This window comes from Microtus pennsylvanicus, chromosome 14, assembly GCF_037038515.1.
Source record: "Microtus pennsylvanicus isolate mMicPen1 chromosome 14, mMicPen1.hap1, whole genome shotgun sequence".
NCBI classification, from domain to species: Eukaryota; Metazoa; Chordata; class Mammalia; order Rodentia; family Cricetidae; genus Microtus; species Microtus pennsylvanicus.
The window spans coordinates 52,779,835-52,803,830 of record NC_134592.1 but is presented as its reverse complement, the minus strand read 5'-3'; the positions used below and the strand labels follow the sequence as shown (position 1 = coordinate 52,803,830).

General features: G+C 41.1%; 1 protein-coding gene across 8 annotated transcripts in view; it reads left to right on the top strand.

Moving 5' to 3' along the window:
- The first annotated feature begins 16,606 nt into the window (after nt 1-16,606).
- Mia2 (MIA SH3 domain ER export factor 2) overlaps nt 16,607-23,996 on the top strand; it is a 70,886-nt gene continuing 63,496 nt past the window's right edge. For 4 of the 8 annotated variants that reach the window (XM_075948366.1, XM_075948363.1, XM_075948365.1 and 1 more), the window contains exons 1-2: nt 16,628-16,842; nt 21,392-21,525. In XM_075948366.1, the coding sequence (XP_075804481.1) occupies nt 16,728-16,842; nt 21,392-21,525 (249 nt within the window). In that variant the 5' untranslated portion in view covers nt 16,628-16,727. Of the gene's footprint in view, nt 16,843-21,391; nt 21,526-23,996 lie in introns of all 8 variants that reach the window. The other 4 variants (XM_075948364.1, XM_075948361.1, XM_075948377.1 and 1 more) reach the window with 3 other exon arrangements.

Sequence of the window (23,996 nt, the reverse complement as noted above, 5' to 3'; positions counted from 1 at the left end):
ACTTCATTAACTCTGAACAAGAGGGGCTGGAGAGATGGCTCAGAGGTTAGAGCACTGGCTCATCAGCCAGAGGACATGGGTTCAATTCCCAGCACCCACATGGTGGCTCACAACTGTCTGTAACTCCAACACCTGACACCCTAATACACACATGCAGGCAAAAACACCAATGCACATTAAATAAATAAAAAGAAAAGAACAAACCAACCCCTGTCTATGAAAAAGTACCCCACAGCCTAGTTGCTGAAATATGTGTGTGTGTGTGTGTATGTATATGTATGAACAAAAGCTCAACACACTCTGTGAGCAACAGTCATGCATGGAATGCACATACACACATGCAAACACAGCCCACTTCTGCTTTTTTTCTCTTCTTTTTTCTTCTTGAGGATCCCAGACTGATCTCAAGCTCACTGTGTAGCTGAGGATAATTTTGAGTGTGTGTGTTTGCATGTGCATGTGTGCAATGTGTGAAGGCAGAAGGTTGACTTCAGGTGTCTTCCTCTATCATTCTCTTCCTTATTTTAAAGCTTTATTTAGTGTATATATGGGGATGTGTGTTGTGGAGCATATGTGAAGACCTGAGGACAACTTTTGGGAGTTGGACCTCTCCTACCATTTGGCCCTGGGGATTGAACTCAGGTCAGTAAGCTTGGCAGCAAGTGCTTTGTACCCCCTGAGCCATCTCGACATCCACACATAGTCTGTTGAAGTTGGATAATGTTGACTTAGAACTTGATTGTTTGATCGGTCTGTGTCCTGGAGCAAATGCAAAATTACTTTTTCTAGATGTAAAGCATGTTGTCCTCAGTCCTTTTTGACTTACTTTTAGGGTGGGGCTGCAAGGTAATTTCCTATGTAGTCATTTAGGCCTTTGAACTCAGCTTTCCTAAGACATTATCTGTCTTCAGCCCTACTCAGAGTGAAAGCATATGATTCAGCACTGAACATGCAGCTTGGAACAGTGTGTTCTATACTTAGGGATTATGACCTGTTACTCAGAGTTGCAACCAGTTTTAACAAAATTCCACTGTGATGTACATTTAAGCAAGTCATGAATTTCTGAGGCAGGCGAGTGATTTTATATATATATATATATATATATATATATATATATATATATATATATATGTAGTAATATGGAGCGGCGGCGGGGCTGCGTCCCCAACACCCCAGCCGCCTGCTTAGCTAGCTTATGCCCCGAAATAATTACACGGACACTGTATTCTTTTAAACACTGCTTGGCCCTTAGCTCTAGCCCTTACTGGCTAATTCTGATATCCCAATCAACCCATCTCTAATAATCTGTGGCACCGGTCTTACCGGGAGGATTCTAGGTCGGAACTTCATCGCGTGTGTCTGCCCGGGAGTGGGGCATGGCGTCTCTCTGAGGCGTCTGCTCTGGAGAGGAGAGCTGTCGAGTCTGACCTCACTTCCTCTTCCTCCCGGCATTCTGTTCTGTTTACTCCACCTACCTATGTCCTAACCAATAATATGGGCCAAGGCAGTTCCTTTATTAGCCAATGACCTTCCTCCATCATATATATGTACAAAATTTTGCAGATCCCTGGTTGTCTAGTGGTAAAAAAAAAAAAAATTTTGCAGAAGGGGGGGCTGGAGAGATGGCTCAGCGGTTAAGAGCATTGCCTGCTCTTCCAAAGGTCCTGAGTTCAATTCCCAGCAACCACATGGTGACTCACAACCATCTGTATTGAGGTCTGGTGCCCTCTTCTGGCCTGCAGGCATACACGTAGAAAGAATATTGTATACATAATAAATAAATAAATATTTAAAAAATCCAGAGTTCTTAAAAAAAAATTTGCAGAAGGGCTAGTTCAGAACTACCAGTGCATATCTGCAGGACCATACTGCAGAGGTTTGATGGGAGAAGCCAGCTTAAAGTCAAGTCTTTCGCCTTCTTGGGCGCTCACTTCAGCCTTTCCAGCATCAGGTTGTGGCCACAGGATTGGGTTCTGCAGTGTCTATGGATAAAGGGGATGTGTTCTCAGGCTGGACCGTGAAAGTCCACACGTGGTTCTCAGCATGTCCTCCTTCACTTCTGTGGTGACTTCAGTGGACATGTGATCTAGAGTACAAAGTCACAGAACGGAAATATTCAGGATCTCTGGGTTACCATCTAGAAGAAAATCACCAAAGACAAACGGCCAGATTAACTTGGGAAATGAAAGATAAGCTTTTTTTTTTTGGTCTAAAATTACAGACGTTTGTGGATTATTTATTATTATAGCATCTTACTATAATTTAGTTCAAAGTAATATGTCATTTATTTATTCGTTCATTTATTTATTTTCGAGACAGGATCTTTCTGTGTAGCCCTGGCTATCCTGAAACTAGCTATATAGATCATGTTGGCATCGAACTCACAGATATCTGCCTGACTCTGACTCCTGAGTGCTGCAATTAAAACACCTGGTGTAATAATGAGTTTTTAGGAGTTGTTTAATTATGGAACCCACATAGGTAAGTTTATCTCCAATTCTATGTATTCACTATGATTTTCAAAGTACACGTATCCAGGGCTGGAGAGATGGCTCAGAGGTTAAGAGCACTGACTGCCCTTCCGGAGGTCCTGAGTTCGATTCCCAGCAACCACATGGTGGCTCACAACCATCTGTAAGGAGATCTGTTGCCCTCTTCTGACCTGTAGGCATGGAGGCTGAACACTGTGTACATAATAAATAAATAAATAAATCTTTAAAAAATAAAAGTACATGTATCCATCAGTCAGCAGATAAACATTCCATGAAGTGGCTCATGGCTATAATGCCAGCACTTGGGAGGCTGAAGGGTTCCAGGATAGCCTGGGCTACATTGTAAGATCTAGGCTAGTGTGGGCTAAGAGTGAGACATTGTCTCAAAGCAATGAAGCAAATAAGACTATATTTATGTGCCTTCCAGGGTGATGATTCATAAATTGGTATTGGAAAGGGATAACCAGTTTTGTTGTAACTCTGGGAGGCTTTACTGGAAACTGGATACTTAGAGATGACAAATAAATAGGCTGCTTTTGTAGTGCTGATAGTGAGCCTGGAGTCACACACACATGCACGTGCACATAAACACATGTTCACGTGCACACACGTGCACCATTCAACTGAATTTTGACTGCCTTCAACTCTGCTCTTCAGCTCTCCGAGGGAATCAATCACATTGTTCAAGTTGAATAGAGACCAGGCCAGTACAAACCTCTAATTCTAGCTACCCAAGAGGCTGAGGCAGGAGGATTGCAAGTTCAAAGACTGCTTGGGCTACAGAGAAAGGTTAAGATCAGTCTGGGAAACTTAGTGAGACCCTGTCTCAAAATAAAAAGTGTAAAAAGGAAAGGGACTGGGCAGTTAGTTCAGTGGTCGAGGATGTTTCCAAGGGTGAGCCAGGCCCTTGGGTTCAGTATCAGGTAGCACAAAAAGACAAAAAATTGTTTTTTCTGTTTTGGGAATTATGAGAACAAGGCATTGAAAGGGAGTGCCCCTTTTGGGCTCAGGTCTTTGAACATTTGGTCCCCAGTTGCTGCTGCTGTTTGGGCATTTTAGGTGGTTTAGTCTCGCTAGAGGAAATAAGACATTGGAGGCTGGTTTTGAGACTAAGAAACCTCAATTTGTTCTCTCTGCTTCCTGCTTGCCATAGAAGATGGGCACTCTCGGCTTCCTGCTCCTGTCACCCGGCCTGCCATGTGCTGTGTTGCCTCCCCACCATGTGGATGCTTTCTATCTGCTACTGGACGCCAGAATAAGCTTCCTTCTGTAAGTCGCCTTGATCATGGTGTCTGTCACTGCAACAGAAGAGTCGCTAACACAAAGCTAAACTCTTCTGATGCTTTAAGATTTTCTGTCATTTTAATTTGTCCTGTAATTGGTAAGAATTTTGATTACAGATTAAGGCTAATTTTGTTAATAAAGCTTAATTTACTTATATATTTTTAGTTTTTACTTTTAGTTTGAAACAGCCCTGTAACTTAGACTGCCCTTGAACTCAACTGTGTTGCTGAGAATGGCCTTGATTCTCTGATCCTCTTCCCTCCATCTAACATGCTGGGATTGCAAGTATGCACCATTATGCCTGGCTAACTGAAGCTGTTTTGTTCTGGTTCTCTCTCTCGTTCTCTCTCTCTCTCTCTCTCTCTCTCTCTCTCTCTCTCTCTCTCTCTCTCTCTCTCTCCCTCTCTCTCCCTCTCTCTCCCTTCTTTCCTCCCTCCTTCTCTCTCTTTCTTTTTCTTTTTCCTTCTCTCACTTTCTCTATCTCTTTCCTTCTTTCTTTCCTTTCTTTTTTTTCAAGACAGTTCTTACTGTCTTGGAACTTGCTTTGTAGACCAGGCTTGGCTCAAACTGAGAGATTCATCTACCTCTGCCTACACAGTGCTGGGATTAAAGGTGTGTGCTACCACAGCCTAGCACCTGCCACTACTTCCTTAGAAGCCAAGCTAGCTGGAGTGCTGGGATGTAGGTAAAAGCAGGTAAGTGACCAGGCAGTGTTTTGGGACCAGAATGGGTTATGAAAATTATTTTTGAAGAAATGACATATTAAAGCAATTAGGTTTTTGATTAAACATTTTGAGTTTAACAGGTGACTTTTAGTTCACAGTTCTTTTTTCTTTTTTGGGGACGGGTAGATTTTTGTTTGTTTGTTTGTTTTTTTAGTTTTTCGAGACAGGGTTTCTCTGTGGCTTTGGAGCCTGTCCTGGAACTAGCTTTGTAGACCAGGCTGGTCTCGAACTCACAGAGATCCGCCTGCCTCTGCCTCCCGAGTGCTGGGATTAAAGGCGTGCACCACCATCGCCCGGCTGTTTGTTTTTGAGACAGGGTTTCTCTGTGTAACAGTCCTAGCTGTCCTGGAACTAGCTCTTGTAGACCAGGCTGACCTAGAACTCACAGAGATCTGACTGCCTCTGCCTCCTGAGTGTTGGGATTAAAGGCATGTGCTACCACTGCCCCACCCAAGGAGGGTAGATTTTTTGAGGCAGGGTTTCTCTGCATAGCCATGGCTGCCCTGGAACTTGCTCTTAGACCAGGTTGGCCTCGAACTCAGAAATCTGTCTGCCTCTGCCCGAGTTCTTGACTCAGGACCAAAAGCCTTAAAACGTATCTGTTGGAGCATTTTCAACTTTGAACTATTTCAAGGGCTCAAAGGTACCATTTATTGGAGTTTAATCTTACAAATATTAAGAGACAAAGATATATTAAATTTGCATTCAATGATCTTATGTTTTAAGTATTTTTTCAGTTCTGCTAAAGGATTAACAAACCTGTGAACAGAATAGACAAAGTTAAGAATTCTCTATCTAATTTAGATAAAATAGAATTTATATTGAAAGTTAACTTTAAAATGTCTTGGGACTGTTGTGTGTGGAATAGTGGTAGTGGATATACAGCTGTATGTTCATTAAAATTCACAGAACTATATCCTTAGATCACATAGAATTAACTACGATCTGCACATCAACTAAGACAACAGAGGAACTCGAGATGAAACGTAAGTTGTGAGAAGGAAATTCAAATATATTACAATTGTATGGTATCACCATTTTGACAGAGTGGAGAAGCAGGGGACTGACCTAAATTATTTTGTAAAAATGAAATTAGACATTGCAGGGCAAAACAGAAAGGAGAGCAGGTGAACACCTCAATGGTAAATAAATTTTCTTTGTTTGTTTTGTTTTGTTTCCGAGACGGGGTTTCTCTGTACATCTCTAGCTGTCCTAGAACTCACTCTGTAGACCAGGCTGGCCTCGAACTCACAGAGATCCCTTGCCTCTGCCTCCCTGAGTGCTGGGATTAAAGGGGTGCGGTAACACCGCCAGCTTTCACTGGTTAATTTGTTCAGTACAGACATCAGCTGTCGGCTCTGAAACTCTACACATAGTGGAGCACAAGTAGGTGAAAATCTTGAAGCTAATGATCTGGGTTTCTTCCCATCAGAGAACCTTCTGATAATCCTCAGGAGTGAAGCAAAACGCTCTTGGGAAGCGGGCTGGAGCTAGTAATTCTCCTCACGTGAATAGGACAGGAGGAGGAAGCAGCTGCTTTACTTTGGAGATGTCTGGAAGACGTGGCTTCAGTCAAGTGATCAAGGTTAGTGACGTCAAGTGACATGACGTATGTATTGTGTGTAACCGTTGAGATGCTGTTCTGTGGTGTCCTTCTCCCCAGAAAGCCCCAAGCAGCCCCAAGTAAGGAACCTTCCAAAGCGTTAAGATCAGTGTAGACCAAAAGCCTTATAGAGAATTGAGGAGGCATAACACCCAATACAATGTCTGAAGTGCTGGGATTAAAGGCATGTGCCATCACGGCCTGGCTTAATTTTTCTATTTTTACTGTATAAGTGTGATGTCCATCTCTGATCTCAGCGGTTAAAAAAAAAAAGCCTGGATTGTGGCACATATTTCCAACCTTAGTTCTGGAGAGGCAGAGACAAGAGCCATGGATTTAACAGACAGCCACCCAGGCTAATCAGTAAGTCCCTAATCCCAGCAAGAGACTGCCTCAGAAACAGATATACACATGCATACGCATACATGTGCACACACACACACACACACTAACAATAATAAAAACATAAGGTTAAAATACGTAAAAAGCTCATGAGGAATGACACAGGAGGTCGGTTTCTGCCGGCACACACATGGACACACACATGTATTCACACTCACAAGTTCTATAGCGCGTGGTTTCTAGGGACATATGTGGACACTACAACAGTTGTTGTTGGTGATGTGTCTACATGGAGCCAGGATAGCAGGAGGAAATGGAGCAGGTGTTTTGGAGAGAATGATAGAAGAATTTCTTCAGTGTTGCTCCTTGCCGCTGACCAGGTCTTTGGTCTTTGTATTTTGAGATAGTTTCTTATGTAATCCAGGGGGACTTCGAACTGTGCATCTCAGGCTGGCCTTAAACTCCTAATCCTCCTGTCTCTGCTTCCCAAATGATTGTGTGCATGCACACCACCGCAACTGGGCAGGCATTACTGCAGTGTTTGTTAATCAGAGGGCTTTCCATAGTTTTGCTTCCTAGATGTTTAGACTTTTCTGTTGCTGCTAACATCAATATAATAACAAAGACAAATATTGAAAAAGCAGACCTGCCGGGCGGTGGTCTTGTACCACCAACAACCAGTTTTTTTCACTTTTTACAAATGTAAAAATTTAATAAAAAAAAAAAGATTACTTGGTTCTTTTTTTAAATGTGAGACAGCAGGGGGCCATCCAATAATGCAGGATTTTATTTAGTCATAAGTTATGACCTACTCCCAAAAAGAAATCTACTTATTTACTCATCCATCTCTGCATTATTTCAGTAAAAAATATTAAGTACTAATATTTATGAGATTTTATTTGAGTCCTGAAGAATAAGTAGGATCTAGAAATGCAGTCATATTAAAAAAAATAGAGATCATATCACCTGCTTCCTTAAAACTTTGTATGGCTTTCTTTTCTACATCAACCCCCCTCCCCCCACTCCACACTTCCACAGCTCATTAGGATCCCATTATGACTGCATTGCTGTTTGGCTTCTATTTACTTTCCTATCCATTCCCACCTACCTTCATGCTTTCTGTGTATGCATGCTTATGACTGTGTTTGCGATGCTGAACTCAGGACTTAGTGTATGCTGTGTAAGTACTCTACCCCTGAGCCATACCCCAGCCCTACCTTCACATTTACTGACTATACAATCATTCCGTGGGACTGGTTCTATGACACTCCCTCTCCAACAGAGTGCATTTTACATATAAGCCACATATAAAATGGTATAATATTGATAGATAGCCAACATATATCCTCCCCATATACTTTATCATGTCTAAATCCATTATAATTCCTAAAGCAATGTAAATGGTGTACAAATAGTTGCTGTATAGCCTTGTTTAGAGAATGACAAGGGGAGAAAAAGCCTGTATATGTTAAGAGGTATAACTTAGCCAGGCAGTGGTGGTGCACACCTTTAATCTCAGCACTAGGGAGGCCAAGGCAAGCAGATGAGTTCAAGGCCAGCCTGGTCTATTAGAGCTAGTTCCAGGGGCTGGAGAGATGGCTCAGAGGTTAAGAGCATTGCCTGCTCTTCCAAAGGTCCTGAGTTCAATTCCCAGCAAACACATGGTGGCTCACAACCATCTGAAATGAGGTCTGGTGCCCTCTTCTGGCCTGCAGGCATTCAAGCAGATAGAATACTGTCTACATAATAAATAAATAAATAAATGGAGCTAGTAAATAAATAAATAAATAAATAAATAAATAAATAAATGGAGCTAGTTCCAGGACAGGCTCCAAAGCTACAGAGAAACCTTGTCTTGAAAAACAAAACAAAACAAAAAAGAAGTATAACTTATAATCAAAAGCAGGTCTGTGAACTGTAGATGGCCTAGATGTTCAGAGCACTGGCTGTTCTTGCAGTCAACCAGGGTTCAGTTCCCAGTACCCACATGCTCTTCTATAATCTGTGGGCACCAGTTGTGCACATGGTATACATACATACATACATACATGCATGCATTCAAAAACACATACATAAAATACAAGTAAATAAATCTTTTTTTGAAAAGCAGGTTCCTCCTTTAAAAGAGATGAGATAGGCTCATGGTCACAAACAGCCATGATGAGGCCCCACAGGGACACAGACCTTCAGGTCTGCCTTTTCGCTTGATCTCCAAAAACAAAGGGAGTTTCTTCTGATACGTCGAGATTTCTGAGGTGGAGGAGTATATCCCATACTACATGGCCTAGTCTGCATGCTAGAAGAAAGGAAGGCACTGTTAAAGGTGAGCTATGGGTTCATGGATTGACTCAGTGAGGTAAAGGTGCTTGCCACACAAGCCTAACGCTTGAATTTGATCCCAGAATCCGTAGTGAAAGGAGAGAAAAGAAGCCTGAAAGTTGTCCCATGACCTCTATGTGCATGTCCACACACACACACACACACACACACACACACTAAAAACAAACTGACTACAGTTCAAGGCTTGGGTCTTGACAGTACACAAGAAAGGAATCACAGCCTGCTTGTGTTTTCTTTGTCCTTTCTAGTACACTCTTCAATCTGTCACTATACTTTATGCCCCAGAATGCAGCTGCTTCAAAGGTCTCCCTGTTTTGCCAGTTCTGCTGGTTTTGGTCTATGGAAAGCGCTGTTAGAATAGCAAAAGACCATGAAGAATGAGGTGCTCTTGACTGAGATTCACTGACGTTTCTGAAGGCTTGCAGTTCCTTCCAGTTTGGCAGGTGTCTCCTGTAGCTCTCACCAAGCAAGTTGCCTGAGGATGTTCCCATCCCTGTTCTCCCCTTTAACCTAGTCTTCACCTTTGTAAACTGTCCCTTTAGAATCTTCACATGTATCTATCAACCCTTCAATCAGAATGTCTATTCATTTCCTATTGGTAGAAACAAAACGCAAACCAGGTAATGGTGGCACATGCCTCTGATTGATGTGGGATTTCCCTCTGTATGCTGTAAATACTATTAATGAATAAAGAAAACTGCGTTGGCGTGTTGATAGGACAGAACTTAAGTAGGTGGAGAAAACTAAAGTGAATGCTGGGAGAAAGAAGGGCAGAGTAATATATTTAAATAATAGAGTTTCTGTTGAGCATCCGGGACCAACAAGTGGCTTCCTCCAACAAATTGGTGTGCCAATGTAGTGAACTAAATCTACATAAAACTGGAGAAAGCTTAAAAAGGAATCATAGACACAAAATATGTCTGGTAGTGGCATTTTCTTGGGTGGGCTCTGTTTGCTAGAAGCAAGCAGAGACATGGCTCCTTCAAGAGAGGTTTTTCTGATTCAGTGGTAGCAGCAAAAAAGCTGCACTGTTTTGAAATGGCTGTGGCTTCCTAGGCCATGCTGCCAGTGAACTCTGTTAAGGTCCGTCTATGGAGCATTTAAATGGGGTTTGTAAACAGAGTGCCACATCTTGCTTAATGGCAACATAGACTGGCTGTGTGCCTAAGAATGGGACTGTGAGCATGGCTCTCAGAGGCAGCAAACAGCTCCACCATGCTGGACTGGGCAGGGCAAGCAGGCAGTGCCATAATTCCCCTAGCAATGGTGTTGTTTAAGTTCATAAGAAGGGCTTAACATTTTAAGAAACACTTCTGGTCAGAAAATAATTACAGATACACAATAAAGACAAATTCAGATGGACAAGACCCAAGACCTTTAAATGGGTCATAGTGTTGAACAAATGTACATAGGCTTGGGAGAGAGAAGATAAAGAGAAAAAAAAGTAAAGTCTTTAAAAAAACAGAGTACAGAGAGTCATAGATTAAAAGGAGTAAAGGAAAATAAGCCACGTACAGATGGAAAATTCACCGGGAGTCTGGATTATGTATATTATTGCGTTTTCTTTGAATTTTTTGACTGAAGAGAGACATTTGATTCTGGGGATTAGTAAGCTAAACCAATATATATATACATTAAAGGTATTTTGTCTTCAAAATATGGATCTAAGGATATGTTGCTTTGGAAAAGAGATTCTTCTTTTGTTTCCACAGAGGATGAGAGCCTGTGGAATCCTTCCAGACTAATGTGGTTTGATGAAACAGGACACCCTTAAAGGTCGCCATGACCAACAAAAAGCAGGAAGCAGTTTGGAGAAGAACTATGCCCATATTCCCAAATATTGTTTGAAAATGTTTCTTTACATTAAAGAGGGATATGCTATAGAGATTTGCATTGGTATGGATCTTGGTTTTTTGATACAAATTTAAGATCAATTTTGTTATATGTATATTTCTGCTCTTGATTAAGGTATTGTTTTTGTGCAGCTCATTTAAAAATGTAATGTACAATTAAGAAATATAAGTTAATAGATAATCATCTATAATAGTCAAGTGCATAGTCATGTTAGATTTTCTAAATTACAGACCTGTGTTTCAGATAGATAGGTATTCTTCAAACCTCTCAAAGACTACAGAATATGGCATTTAAAATGTTTAAGAAGTTAGGACTTATGACAATGAGACACATCTGCTCCTGGCAGCACCAATTATTTCAAGAAGAAAATGGGCATTGAGGAGGCTCCTTAAGGAGTTGGTTTGCTATTTGGGCAAGAAACTGCTCTTGCCTAGACTGATGAATTGGACATGGAGAACCCACAGAGAAATGACTGCTGAACTTGCCTAAAGGTGAGAAAATCCTTCGGGGTTTCTGCTTCATGAAAGAGTCTGCTAGACAGTCTGCAGGACACAGAAGAAAGTGACTGACAAACTAATATAAGTGGAACTGTCTTTGAAATTTCTTGCTTCGTGAGAAAGTCTGCCAGATGCTATGGGCCTGTGGGCTGAAGATGGATGCCCCAACAGTACAGAAGAACTTTGGGTGACTGTCCAGGCAGCGAGATGTCTCTGTAAATTTTGGAGTTTTGTGTAGGCCCATATTTCTATAAGGTGTGGCAGCCAGGCTCTAAAGCCATAGGCCCCACTGAGGAGGTCATGTAGCCCTGCAGACAGGCTGTCACTGCCCTAACAAAGGGTCAGGATGTTGTTGTTCTTTCTTTTGTAATTTGGAGGATGCCTGATAGAGATGCTAATTGAAGCCTATATGGCAGCTAGCATACACAGCAGACAGGTAGATGCCAAAACACCATTCACCTGGTTACCTAGGAGACAGAATGCTGGTGTAGTTCCCGCTCAGTTTGTGTGTTGGTCTAAAAGCTGTTTGGAGAATAAACGAGAGAAATTCTTCAGAATGTAAATTCAGGACTTCAGGAGGGACCACTGAGAATCTCCCTCTACACCAGTGAGTCGTGTCTTTATTTCCTTCTCCTCCACACCGGTCCAGAGAGATAGTTTATGTTGGGGTCTGGTCAAGAGAAATAATTTATAGTCTGGGCTAGCACCAGGCCCCAACAGTTTTGGAAGTTGCTTACAATGCACTTCCTGTTTACTTAGGTAATATTATATCCTTCTGGAGTCTTTGATAGAGTTGAAGAATTGATAGTTATAGCTTTCCTTAGATATGATAAAAGATAAAGTAGATATAACTATAATTCTTGCTTGATACCTGTTTTGTTGTGTGTAATTTTACTATGTTAAAGTTAAAACTTCCCTTTTTATTTAACAGAAAAGGGGAGGTGATGTGGAATCTCCCTCTGTATGCTGTGAATACCATTAATGAATAAAGAAAACTGCCTTGACCTGTTGATAGGACAGAACTTAGGAGGCAGGAAAAACTCAGTCCTGGGAGAAATAAGGGCAGAGTCATGAGAAGCCCTGTAGCCCCGCTGGAAACAGACGCTGGGAACTTTACCCAGTAAGCCACAGCCTCATGGCGATACACAGATTACTAGAGATGGGTTAAATTAAGATGTAAGAGTTTTCCAATAAGAGCTAATGGACCAAGCAGTGATTTAAATAATATAATTTCTGTGTGATAATTTTGGGGCTGAGCAGCCAGGACCAAGTGGCCTCCTCCAACATCTAATCCCAGCACTTGGGTGGGAGGCAAAGGCAGGTGCATCTTTGTGAGTTCAAGGCCATCTTGGTCTACAGAGAAATTTCTAGGGCAGCAAGAGCTACTACATAGAAAACCCTGTCTAGAAACAACAAAACAAAACAACAGCAACAAAAAACAAAACCAAGAAACAAAATGTAAAATGGTGAGTAGAATTACATTGTGGACTTCAGCAACACAAAACACACAAGGAAGTCAGAGTGACTAGCACAAATGATAGACTGAAACATGTATGTTTACTTTTTTTCCCCCTTGGTCTGTATCTTATGGTTTCTAAGACTGGGCCTTCTAGAGAAGCAGATGCTGAGAATAGGTTTGGGGCTCAAGGGATTAATTTCCTCAAAAGAAAGGGGAGAAAGCAGAAAAGCACCAAAGACATCAAATCACAACTCTTAGTCAGCAGGAAGCACTGGATGAGAAATGACCTTGCCCTTTCCTATCTTGTTTATTCCCGGACGCACTGGAACACCACAGAGGAGTAATCTTGGGTAAGGTGACTCCCCGCAGTGAAGGCAGACTTTGACATCCAGCCTCCTGGAGACTGTCAGCTGACTGGACTCAGAGCAGCTGGGCAGATAGTCCTACCTTCCACACAAGCTTCACGCCCAGTAGTTCCTGGGCCTTTCTTCTTACTATGCGCCTGCTGACCTCGGGGACTTTATACAAGGGCTCTGGTCTCATGCCTGGACCTTGGTACAGCTCTACACCTTTATTCAGTTCTGTATTCTAAGGTGTTCCTCAACGAACTTATCTTATACGTTGCCAGAGACAGGCAGATGTTTAAGGAAATACATTTTCACTTTAGGAAATTTGAGACATTAGAAAGGAGGCAATATTGTATAGTGTTGGCAATAATGCCACTACATTAAGAATCAAACACTCATGAGGATGCTTCAATGTTTTGGTGGAAAGACTGCTCTGTGCTTTTGTCTGGAGGATATGATGTATGACTTTAACAATCCAGATTTCAGCTTTGTATAGTAGGCTTTCTTATCTCCAATGGCTGCATTTTGTTACCATGACATCTTCCTTAGTGTTGACTTTGTAGACAAATATAGATACATTTAATCTACAGACTGCATCAGCTGTTAGGTAATATCTAAATTGATGTAGCTGTTATTTATAGTAATTCATTTCTTTCTTTTCTCCTTCCTTCCTCTTTCTTTCTTTCTTTCTTTCTTTCTTTCTTTCTTTCTTTCTTTCTTTCTTTCTTTCTTTCTTATGTATACAATATTCTGTCTGTGTGTATGTCTGCAGGCCAGAAGAGGGCACCAGACCTCATTATAGATGGTTGTGAGTCACCATGTGGTTGCTAGGAATTGAACTCAGAACCTTTGGAAGAGCTGGCAATGCTCTTAACCACTGAGCCATTTCTCCAGCCCCCCTTCCTTCCTTTTTCTTCAAGACAGAATTTCTTTGTGTGGCCTGTGCTGTCCTGGAACTCACTCTGTAGACCAGGCCAGCCTTGAACTCACAGAGATCCACCTGCTTCTGCCTCCTGAGTGCTGGAATTAACGGCGTATGCCACAACCACCCGGCTTCGTTTTCTTTTATCTTTAAATCTTGATCTGAACAGATTTGTGGAGTCAGTTCTTTTCTTTCACCTATATTACACTCAGTATTAAACTCAGTTCAGCAGGTTTGCAGGACAGACACCTCACTCACTAAGTCATCTATCTCATCTACCCATTTATTACTACTTTGGAACATCGTTAATTCTGAATTTAATTAATGAGGTCTTTATTACTGAATATAAATGATGACACTTAAAATTGTTATTATCTCAATTTATTATTGGCTCTAATTTTTAAAGTTTTATTTTTATTGTTGTACTACTGCCCAGCTTATTTTTATTATTTTTAATTAGGTGTCTATATGTGGATTTGTGCACATGAGGTGCAGGTGCCAGAGGTGATAGATCTCTCAGGACACTGGGAACTCTACTTGAGTCCTCTGCAAGAGCATAAGTGCTCCCTTGGCGGTGGTGGTGCACACCTTTAATCCTAACACACGGGAGGTAGAGGCAGAAGAATCTCTGTGAGTTCGAGGCCAGCCTGGTCTACAGAGCAAGCTCCAGGACAGGCACCGAAGCTACATAGAGAAACCCTGTCTCAAAAAACCAAACAAACAAAAAAATACAAGTGCTCTTCCTAGACGTGCTGCCTCTGAAGCTTCTAGTGTGGCTTTGATAAAAATAAATTGTGCAAATAGCTGCACACCAAACCACTCTCTCTCACTGGTGCAGGGTCTTTCCCTGGAACTTTTTCTGTAGATCAGTTTGGTTTGAAATTCACAGAGATCCTGCCTCCCTGGAGTGCTAAGATTAAAGGCATGTGCTACCACACCTGGCCCCAAAGAGCTGATTTTTATTTATTTATTTATTTATTTATTTTTTATTTTATTTTATTTTATTTTTTTGGTTTTTCGAGACAGGGTTTCTCTGTAGCTTTGGTGCCAATCCCAGAACTAGCTCTTGTAGACCAGGCTGGCCTCGAACTCCCAGAGATCCGCCTGCCTCTGCCTCCCGAGTGCTGGGATTAAAGGCGTGCGCCACCACCGCCCAGCAAGAGCTGATTTTTATTTCAATGTCATTAATAATGATAATTTTGGACTTATGAAATTGGTCAAGAACCTAATCTACACCGTGTGTGTCTGTGTGTGTGTGTGTGTGTGTGTGTGTACGTGCAGCTATGGAATGCTCTGTTGCAAGCTGACTGACTGACCCTCTTGTGTAAACAAACCAGCAGGCAATTGTATTTCTGTCCTTTTAGGACTTTGAAAGCAAAGGTCCTTTGGCTCATCGGGGGTGATGGATATGTGTCATTTCTGGCACCAGAGTGCAGTGTGCTGCATTCGGACTCGGGGACCTTCAGATCTAGTCCCTTAAACAAAATTTCCCAATATAGGACTTTGATCTCTTAAAGCAACAACAGCATTCAAATGACTCAATTTTCATACCTTATTTTTAAATGGCGTATGTTCCCTGGTTTTTACAAAAGAGAGCTATAAAGGAGAACACATTCTGAAACATTTCCACCCTGTGGGGAGCAGTGTCGGGGCTCTCCCATATCTCACGTCCCCTTCATTCTCAGAGATGTCATTTTAAATGTAGAATAATTCTCCACTTCTGTTTTTGCACAGAAGACGACCTAAGACGCAGTAGATGCTGTGCTGTTTTTTTTTTCACAGTACATAGGTTTAAATTTATCTTTATTCACTGAATGTGGGTGACTTAGCCTGTCTCTACTTTGGTTCTTATGCACATATCAGGGTGATAATGTCACCTACCCCAGAGAGCTGATATGAAGTTGAAATCAGATCATGTATCTATGTAAACTACCCAAGTACTTCAGATAATATGTGGATCATAGTAAGTAGTTATAAGTAGTTATTATGTTTTAGCTATTGCTCTAATTATGACTTCATAGTAACACTGAAGATTTTTTTTACAAATGCCCAAAGGAAGAGTTTTTCTGATAATCATATTTCAAAATCATACTTTTAACATAAAACCATACTGTTTTTTGTATAAGTATATCCCGTCTTTTTAATGCCACATAGAAACAGCCATTGTTTCTCGTCTAATTTCTACATTTGAAGCTTTTTTTGCAAAGGAGTAAATTCATTTAGATTATGCATTTAACTTTTAAAATCACATTTATTTATTTACTCTCTCTCTCTCTATCTCTCTCTCTGACTGTAGGTCCGACTACCACTTGTGGGGATTGGTTCTGTCCTTCTACCAAGTAGGTCCCTGGTAATATCGAACTCAGATTGTCATTCACGGTGAATGCATCTACTGACTGCATTAGTCACCATTTTCTGGCTCTGAACCTTCTCTTTTGAAGTTAGAATTCGCATACAGTACACATTTGGTTTGTGCTTGTGGACCGCTCTGCCTGAAGACAATGATAGAGACTGACTACCTTTTCGTAGCAGCCGAAGAACTGCCCTACTGAGCGCAAGCTGCCTTCAGTGAGTCAGGTTCACATGGGCTACTTTACAAAACCTTAGTCCAACTAAAAATCCCCGTTAATTATTAAGCCCATCCGTATCATCTGGCTAACTGACACTGCAGACTGAGACCAAAGAGTGTTAATTCCTGAAGCTGAGCCAGTAACCGACAGGAAAATGTAGCTACGGAGGAACTGAAAAGTACTCAACCGTTTCCTCTTGTGCTACCGAAGAGTGTCTGCTGCTTGGCTGGCATGTCTGCGACCTAACAAGCATTCTGACGCTTGTTCAGCAGTCCTGGTGTCCTGTGGAAGCATGGCGGAAATCAGTGTTCCAAGAATCCTCCTTCTGCTTATTTCTCTGGCCAAGGTTCTGGAGGGTACAAAGCTGCTGGCGCACCTCAAAAAGTGTGGTGACTTGGAGTGTGAAAGTAAGTTTGCTTTTCTTCTTCAGTCTTACATTGAGTTCTAAAAGTCACATTAAATGCTACTGTGGACCTGTGTGATGAAATCAAAGTTAATAGTATTGGGAAATCTTTGAATTATAAACTACAGCTTGATATAAAAAAAGGGAATTCTGAAGCAAAACATTTTGTGACAGCGTTAGTATAAATTTAACGTAAAAGACAAAATTAAGATTGGTATAGAAATATGCCAGAAATGGCATTAATCTATGTGTCAAAAACTAAATAAAAACTAAAAACTTTACTATTTCTTAACGATGATTGAGTAGTTTAAAAAGACATCGGGCGTTTTGGTAATTCTCTCTTTATGAAGCTTCTGCATTTTAGTTTCTGTTTCACGATCAACACTTTCTGATTCTCATGAGTTTCTCCAAAAATGTTTTTATTTCAAGTGTCATGATTTAGCTGTCTAAATTGTATCAAATGTTAGTCATTTGTTTTAATTTATTATGCAAAATGCTGAAATAAGTGTTCCAATACATATGATTTATAACATTCAATATTAAATTCTCTTGAGTTTGTAATATGAGAAATTAATTTCTACTTTGTTAAGTAATTGCCTGAGAACTTACGTTTAACATTTTTATTTTATATATGTGAGTATTTTGCCCACAGGTATTTCTGTATTATACAATGTATGTTCCTAGTGATCACAGAATCCAAAAGAGGGCATTGGATTCCCAGGCACTTGAATTACAGACAGTTATGAGCTTCCAGGTGGGTGCTGGGAACTGGTTCTGGGTCCTCTGCAAGAGCAGTAAGTACTCTTAACCAACCACTCAATCATCTCTCTAGCTCCAAGAACTTATTTTTTTGTCTTCCACATGTTGATGCAAAATAACTTTATCCTGCAGAGTATGATGACACACATCTTTAGTCCCAGCACTCAGGAGGCAGAAGTTGGCAGATCTGTAGTCCCAGGCCAGCTTGATCTACATAGTGAGTTCTTTGTCTCAAAATAGAGCAACAACAACAAAAACAGAAAAAGAAAATATTGTATGTTCATCTTAGAGTTGCTGAAAATAATTTCTATCTTTCCAACATGAAAACTGTTTTTAATTTTGCAAAATGTAAATTTAAATAAAAATATGACTATATGTAACAAAACATTTCTAATATATATATGTATATGTATAAAATATTTATTTGCTGTGTAGCTCTGACTGCCCTGGAACTTGCTTTATAGACCAGGCTGGTCTCGAACTCAGAGATCTGCTTACCTCTGCATCTCATGTGCTGGGATTAAAGGTGTGTGTCACCACCACCCGGGAGTAATATTTTTATGAATAAAAATTTTTGTAACCTTTCTCAGAAGTCATTTGAAACTAATGTTTAGTACATCTTTCTTTCCTTCCTTTCTCCCTCCTTCCATCCTTTCCTCCCTTCCTTCTTCCTTCCTTCCCTCCCTCCCTCTCTTCCTTGTCTTCTTTCTTTTCATCATTTTTTTGTTGTTGTTGTTTGGTTTTTTGTTTGTTTTGTTTTGTTTTGAGATAGTCTCTCTACATAGTCCTGGTTGTCCTGGAACTCACTCTGTACACAAGACCGGCCTTAAACTCACAGAGATCTGCCTGCTTTCTGCCTCCCAAGTGCTGGGATTAAAGGGTTTAATTTTTAAAAGAAAGTTATTTTTAAAAGATTTATTATTCATTTTATTTTGCTTGTGAGTGTTGTGTCTGCATGCCTGGTGCTGGCAGAGGTCAGAAGAGGCCATGGAAGCCCCTGGCACTGGAGTTACAGATTGTTGTGAACCACCTTGAGGGTGTGGAGCCATTCACTGCAGCACGTGCAGCCTTCCAGTGGCCACACCCCTAGAGAAATGACTCCTCCCTCAGAAACCATGGACTCAGCAGCTCCTCAGCTAGTAGTCCTTCCCTCCCTGCTCTGTTCTGGGATGTCAATAGTTTGATCTTTCACAGATCTTTGGCAGGCAACCACAGCTGCTGTGCATTTGTGAGTGCAGAAGCCACATATCCAAAAGTCAGCATTTCAAAATGCAAAATATGAGCAATTTAAATATAAACATTTCATGGGTGATATTTTTATGCATTATCCTTTTTTCTTAAGGAAAAGGCATTCAATATGTAGAGGAGTTTCTGGCCACAGTACTCTACAATGACAATTCTTTCCCATTTTGTATTATATCAGCACTTTAATATCTTTAGGATTCAGTGGAAATTCAAATTCATAGTAATTTATAATGCGTTTTTTTTTGTTTTGTTTTTTTGTTTTTCGAGACAGGATTTCTCTGTGGCTTTGGAGCCTGTCCTGGAACTAGCTCTGTAGACCAGGCTGGTCTCGACCTCACAGAGATCCGCCTGCCTCTGCCTCCCGAGTGCTGGGATTAAAGGCATGCGCCACCATCGCCCGGCTATAATGCTGTTTTGACTCTTTGTTTTGTTTTGTTTCAAGACAGGGTTTCTTTGTGTAGCTTTGATGCCTGTCCTGGAACTTGCTCTGTAGACCAGGCTGGCCTCAAAGTTACAGAGATCCTCATGCCTCTGCCTCCTGAGTGCTGGGATTAAAGACTTGGGCCACAATCGCCCAGAACTATTTTGACTCTGATTGAAGGACTTAATCAGTTTTTAAATTTTACACGTTAGCACCATAATAGTTATATGATGCGTATGTTACCCTAGACACTTGAGGGCTGAATCAAGCCTACGTGATTCACTCAGAGTCACTGAGGGCCTCCCGTGTCTCCGGGGAATGTGCTTTACTACAATGTTTTAAAAGCAAATAAGGAAATAAAAGTGAAATGTAAGCCATTTCTTCCTCTGTAGAAATATTAATTTTATTTAATAATGGCACAACAGATCAAGGTGACACAATGGTGACTTAAAATTGTGAGGACAGCAGGTAATGCTGGAGTTCAGACTCAGACAGGAAGCAAGATTCGAGCTAAGCAAGAAGAGAGGTGGGTTTTTTTCTGGACTGAGGGAAGATAGATACTTAGGATAAGGAAGGTGATGTTGCAGTTAAAAAAAACTCTCAGGGCAGATCTAGCCAACCATAGCTCTATGACCAGCCCTGTAAGCCTTAGCTAAATGCTCACTTTTAGAATGAAATGGGGTTGTTTGCCTTATAGATATGCACCTAGGATTTAACAGAATGAAAATCTAATGGCTCTGTAGTTATGAGGGCCTACTGCTCCTGCAGAGGATCTGGGTTTGGTTCCCCGCACCTACATGGCAGCTCACAACCACCCATAGATCCAATTCCAGTGGATCTGGTACCCTCTCTGGCCTTTGTGAACACCAGGCACACATATGGTGCATATACAATCATGCAAGCAAAACACTCAAACACATAAAATGAAATATAGACATCTTTAAGACATAAAACGCAATAAGGAAGGGAGAGCCTGTGAGATACTCAGTGGGTAGAGGCGCTTGCTGCCAAGCCTGACAGCCTGAGTTTATTGACAACCGGGACCCACAGGATACCAGAAGAGAACTGACTCCCAAAAGTTGTGCTCTGGCCTCTGCACATGCACTAGACATGTACACGCACACATGCACACATGTGCGCTCACCCGCAAATGTAATTTAAATAAAAAATGAGTAAGTGGGATCATTGTAAATAATCTTTAATACTGTGCCAAAAAATCTGGGCTTGAATCTGTGTGCAGTGAAAAGTTTATTTTGGTTTTTGAGATTAGTATTTCAAACTTTATTATTATTATTATTATTACTACTACTACTACTACTACTATTATAGAAATAGCCTGTGGTAGTTTGAATGTATTGGCCCCAGAAGCTCAGAGGGAGTGGCACTATTGTGGTTTTGTTGGAGTAGATATGACTGTTCCTGGAGAAGTGTGTGACTGTGGGGGCAGGCTTTTGGCCGAGTGGCACAGACACTTCCTGTTGCCTTTGATCAAGATACAGCCAGCACCGTGTCTGCCTGCACACATGGGCTGAACATCTGAAACTGTAAATGAGTCACCACAATTAAATGTTTTCCTTATCAGAGTTGCTGTGGTCATGTTGTCTCTCCACGGCAATAGAAACCCTTACTAAGTCATAGCCTAAATTCTTGAAACCCTCCTACCTCAGCTTCATGAGTGTTGGGATTACAAGTGTGAACTATCAGGGCCAGCTCTCATTTCAAAACATAAGGGATGGCCAGGTGGTGGTAGCACATGCCTTTTATCCCAGCACTCGGAAGGCAGAGGCAGGTGGATCTCGGTGAGTTCGAGGCCAGCCTGGTCTACAAGAGCTAGTTCCAGAACAGCCAGGACTGTTACACAGAGAAGCCCTGCCAAAAAAAAAAAAAAGAAAGAAAGAAAGAAAAAATGAAAACCTTAAAGGATAGATTGAAGGAAGGCAAAGTGGCTGGAGGAGTCAAGCATGGTGTATATATATCTATAATCTCAGCACCTGGGAGAAGCTGAAGCAGAAAGATTTTAAGCTTGAGGCTAGTATAGGATACATAACAGGACCTTGTCTACAAATAAGTAAATGAGAGGCAGTAACATTTTTAAAGTGTGTGCTTTTTTTTTTATGTGTCTATGCAGCCTTAATCAGCAGAGTCCTAGCCCTGACAGATCACACAGGACCTGACTGTCGGTACCTGAACTTTACTGAGGGCGAAGAGATATCTGTTTATGTTAAGCTTGCGGGAGAGAGAGAAGATCTGTGGGCAGGCAGCGTAAGTATCTAGTTTTAAGAACTGAATGCGGAATAAATGGCCAACTTGCACAAGGATACTCCCTGTTAGTCTATAAAGGAACTCTTATCACTATATAAATATTAAAACCCTCATCATACTTAAGCAAACAAACAAACAAAATATGATTATATGCACACCTTTAACCCAAGTACTAGGTACAAAGCCAGCCTCTCTGATCAACATAGCAAGTTCCAGACCAGCCAGGGCTCAAAAAAAAAAAAAATCACATTTACCGATGGCTCTAAAATTTCTATAAAAAGAAGTTTTTGGGTAGGCAGCTTGAAATGAAGGAATAAAACAGTGCTTCGAAATTATCTTTACATAACAAAGATTGTTTTAAGCCTAGAATTCATATTTATTTAGAAAGCCTTTAGGAGTACTAACAGATATAATGACCACCACAGCTATCTCTCTGTGCTGTCAGCGACCAAGTTTGAGAAAGACTGAGACGTTAATTGATCAGATTTCAAAGCATGTCTATCTGAAGAGCGAGGGCTGAAGTGTGTTGGAGAGGTCAACAGAAAGGGTGATACTCTAGGGAAGAAAGGTATATATATTTTTATGGACAATAAAAGAATAACAGCGAGACCTTTTATTTTGCCAAACTAAAAGCAGCCTAAACTATCTCTAAGGATAATAATGAATGTTTTTGATTGAAAAGATTTATATCTCTGCTATGTATTATGTTTTTTGTAATAACGGCATGCTATGATAAATGAGTCTTCTTCCCAGCTCACCAGACATGACCAATCTGGTAGAGTCCCACAGTGCTCCCATATTGTGTATGTACCAGGTTCTTCCCCAGTGCAGTCTCTGTGCTCACTGTCTGAATGAGCAATGAGTTTCATATAGGCCAGGCTGTCCATAAACTCCCAATGTAGCTGAGCCTGAATGCCAGATCCTCCCGAGTGTCAATGTTGCTGGTGTGCAACACCATATCAGTCTGAAGGCACAGAATGTATCTGAAACTTTTCTCTTCCCACCAGGGGAAGTTTAACCAAATATTTGCCACTGGCCAGATTTGCCCTGGTCTGCAGTTATTGGGACTCTTTTACTGCCTAGAATGGCTTTAAAATAACTGTTAGTGTGTTTTCAATGCATCACAGAAATCTGATGCAGGTATAAGAAAATGACATAGTATAATCATAAGAGGCCAAGAGAACAATCTTTTTTGTTTGTTTACTAAGTATGAAAATGATAATTCTACATAAAACAGCATTTAATGGATAAAAGTCCGAGTGAAGTCTCAGTTGCTTTTAGTTTGGTGTTACATTAAATGTTTAGTCTAATTGCTTCTCTGCGTTTTTGCTAACACGAATAGAGATGGATAGTCATGCTTACAACCATTAAGGACTCATACTGTGGACTCCTAGGCCATTTCTAAACAGTCTATGTACTATGGAATACCTATTGCTCTTACTATGTATTGTAACTAACGAGAGCTAGCAGAATCATGTTTAATGTGTGATGGTGTTAGATCAATCAGAAGACAGAAAAATATCTGTGAAACCTTAACAGGTGTAAGAAGAGCCACGAGTAGTTGAGTGGTGACTTCACTCTTGGGGGACATCCTACATGTGCTTGAACTGGGTCAAAAGACTCTGTTACCAGGCTAGCCCAGAAAAGTCGACAGGAGCCAAAAGGAACTGCATCCTCGCTTGGGGACACACAGACCTTAGCTACCTTGAGAGATACATCTGGGAGTTTAAATCCTCTTTTGAATGTGACACACTGAAAACTCCAACTTTGTCACATCCTCCGGAGTCTTCCTTAGCTGTCACCTGAATTGTGACTTTTTGATATCTCAGATAAAAAAGTGTAAATCTGCAGAACCTGAGAGAAGAAGGTCCTTAGGAAATAAGGGACAGGTTGGGCTGGAACAATGGCCAGCGGTCAAGAGCACTTGCTATACTTCCAGAGGACACAGGTTTGGTTCCCAGTATCCACATGGCAGCTCACTACTGTCTATAACTCCGGTTCTGGAGGATCTGATGGCCTCTTCTGATTCCCACAGGCACTCCAAGCAAAACATCCATACATGTAAAATAAAAATATATAAATCTTAAAGATAAAAGAATAGAGAGAGAGAGAGAGAGAGCGCGAGAATATTAAGAGTATATAGTCCATTTTCGACAGGGGCATTTTCAGTGTGGGTCATTGTGCCCTTAAGTTTATATTATTCTGTCCAATAGCAAAAAGCTAAGGCCAAGCCCGTGTTCTCTTTGTTGTTATTGCTTGTTTGGTGCTGAGGCTTGAATCCAGGGCCCTGTGCATGCTGAGAAAGTACTCCTCCACCTGGTTACACACCCAGTCCCCACTCGTGATTTTAGATGGCATTTGAGAGCCAATTGATCCCTTAATCCCAGCACTAGGGAGGCAGAGGCAGGAGGATCTCTGTGAGTTCGAGACCAGCCTGGTCTACAAGAGCTAGTTCCAGGACAGGCTCCAAA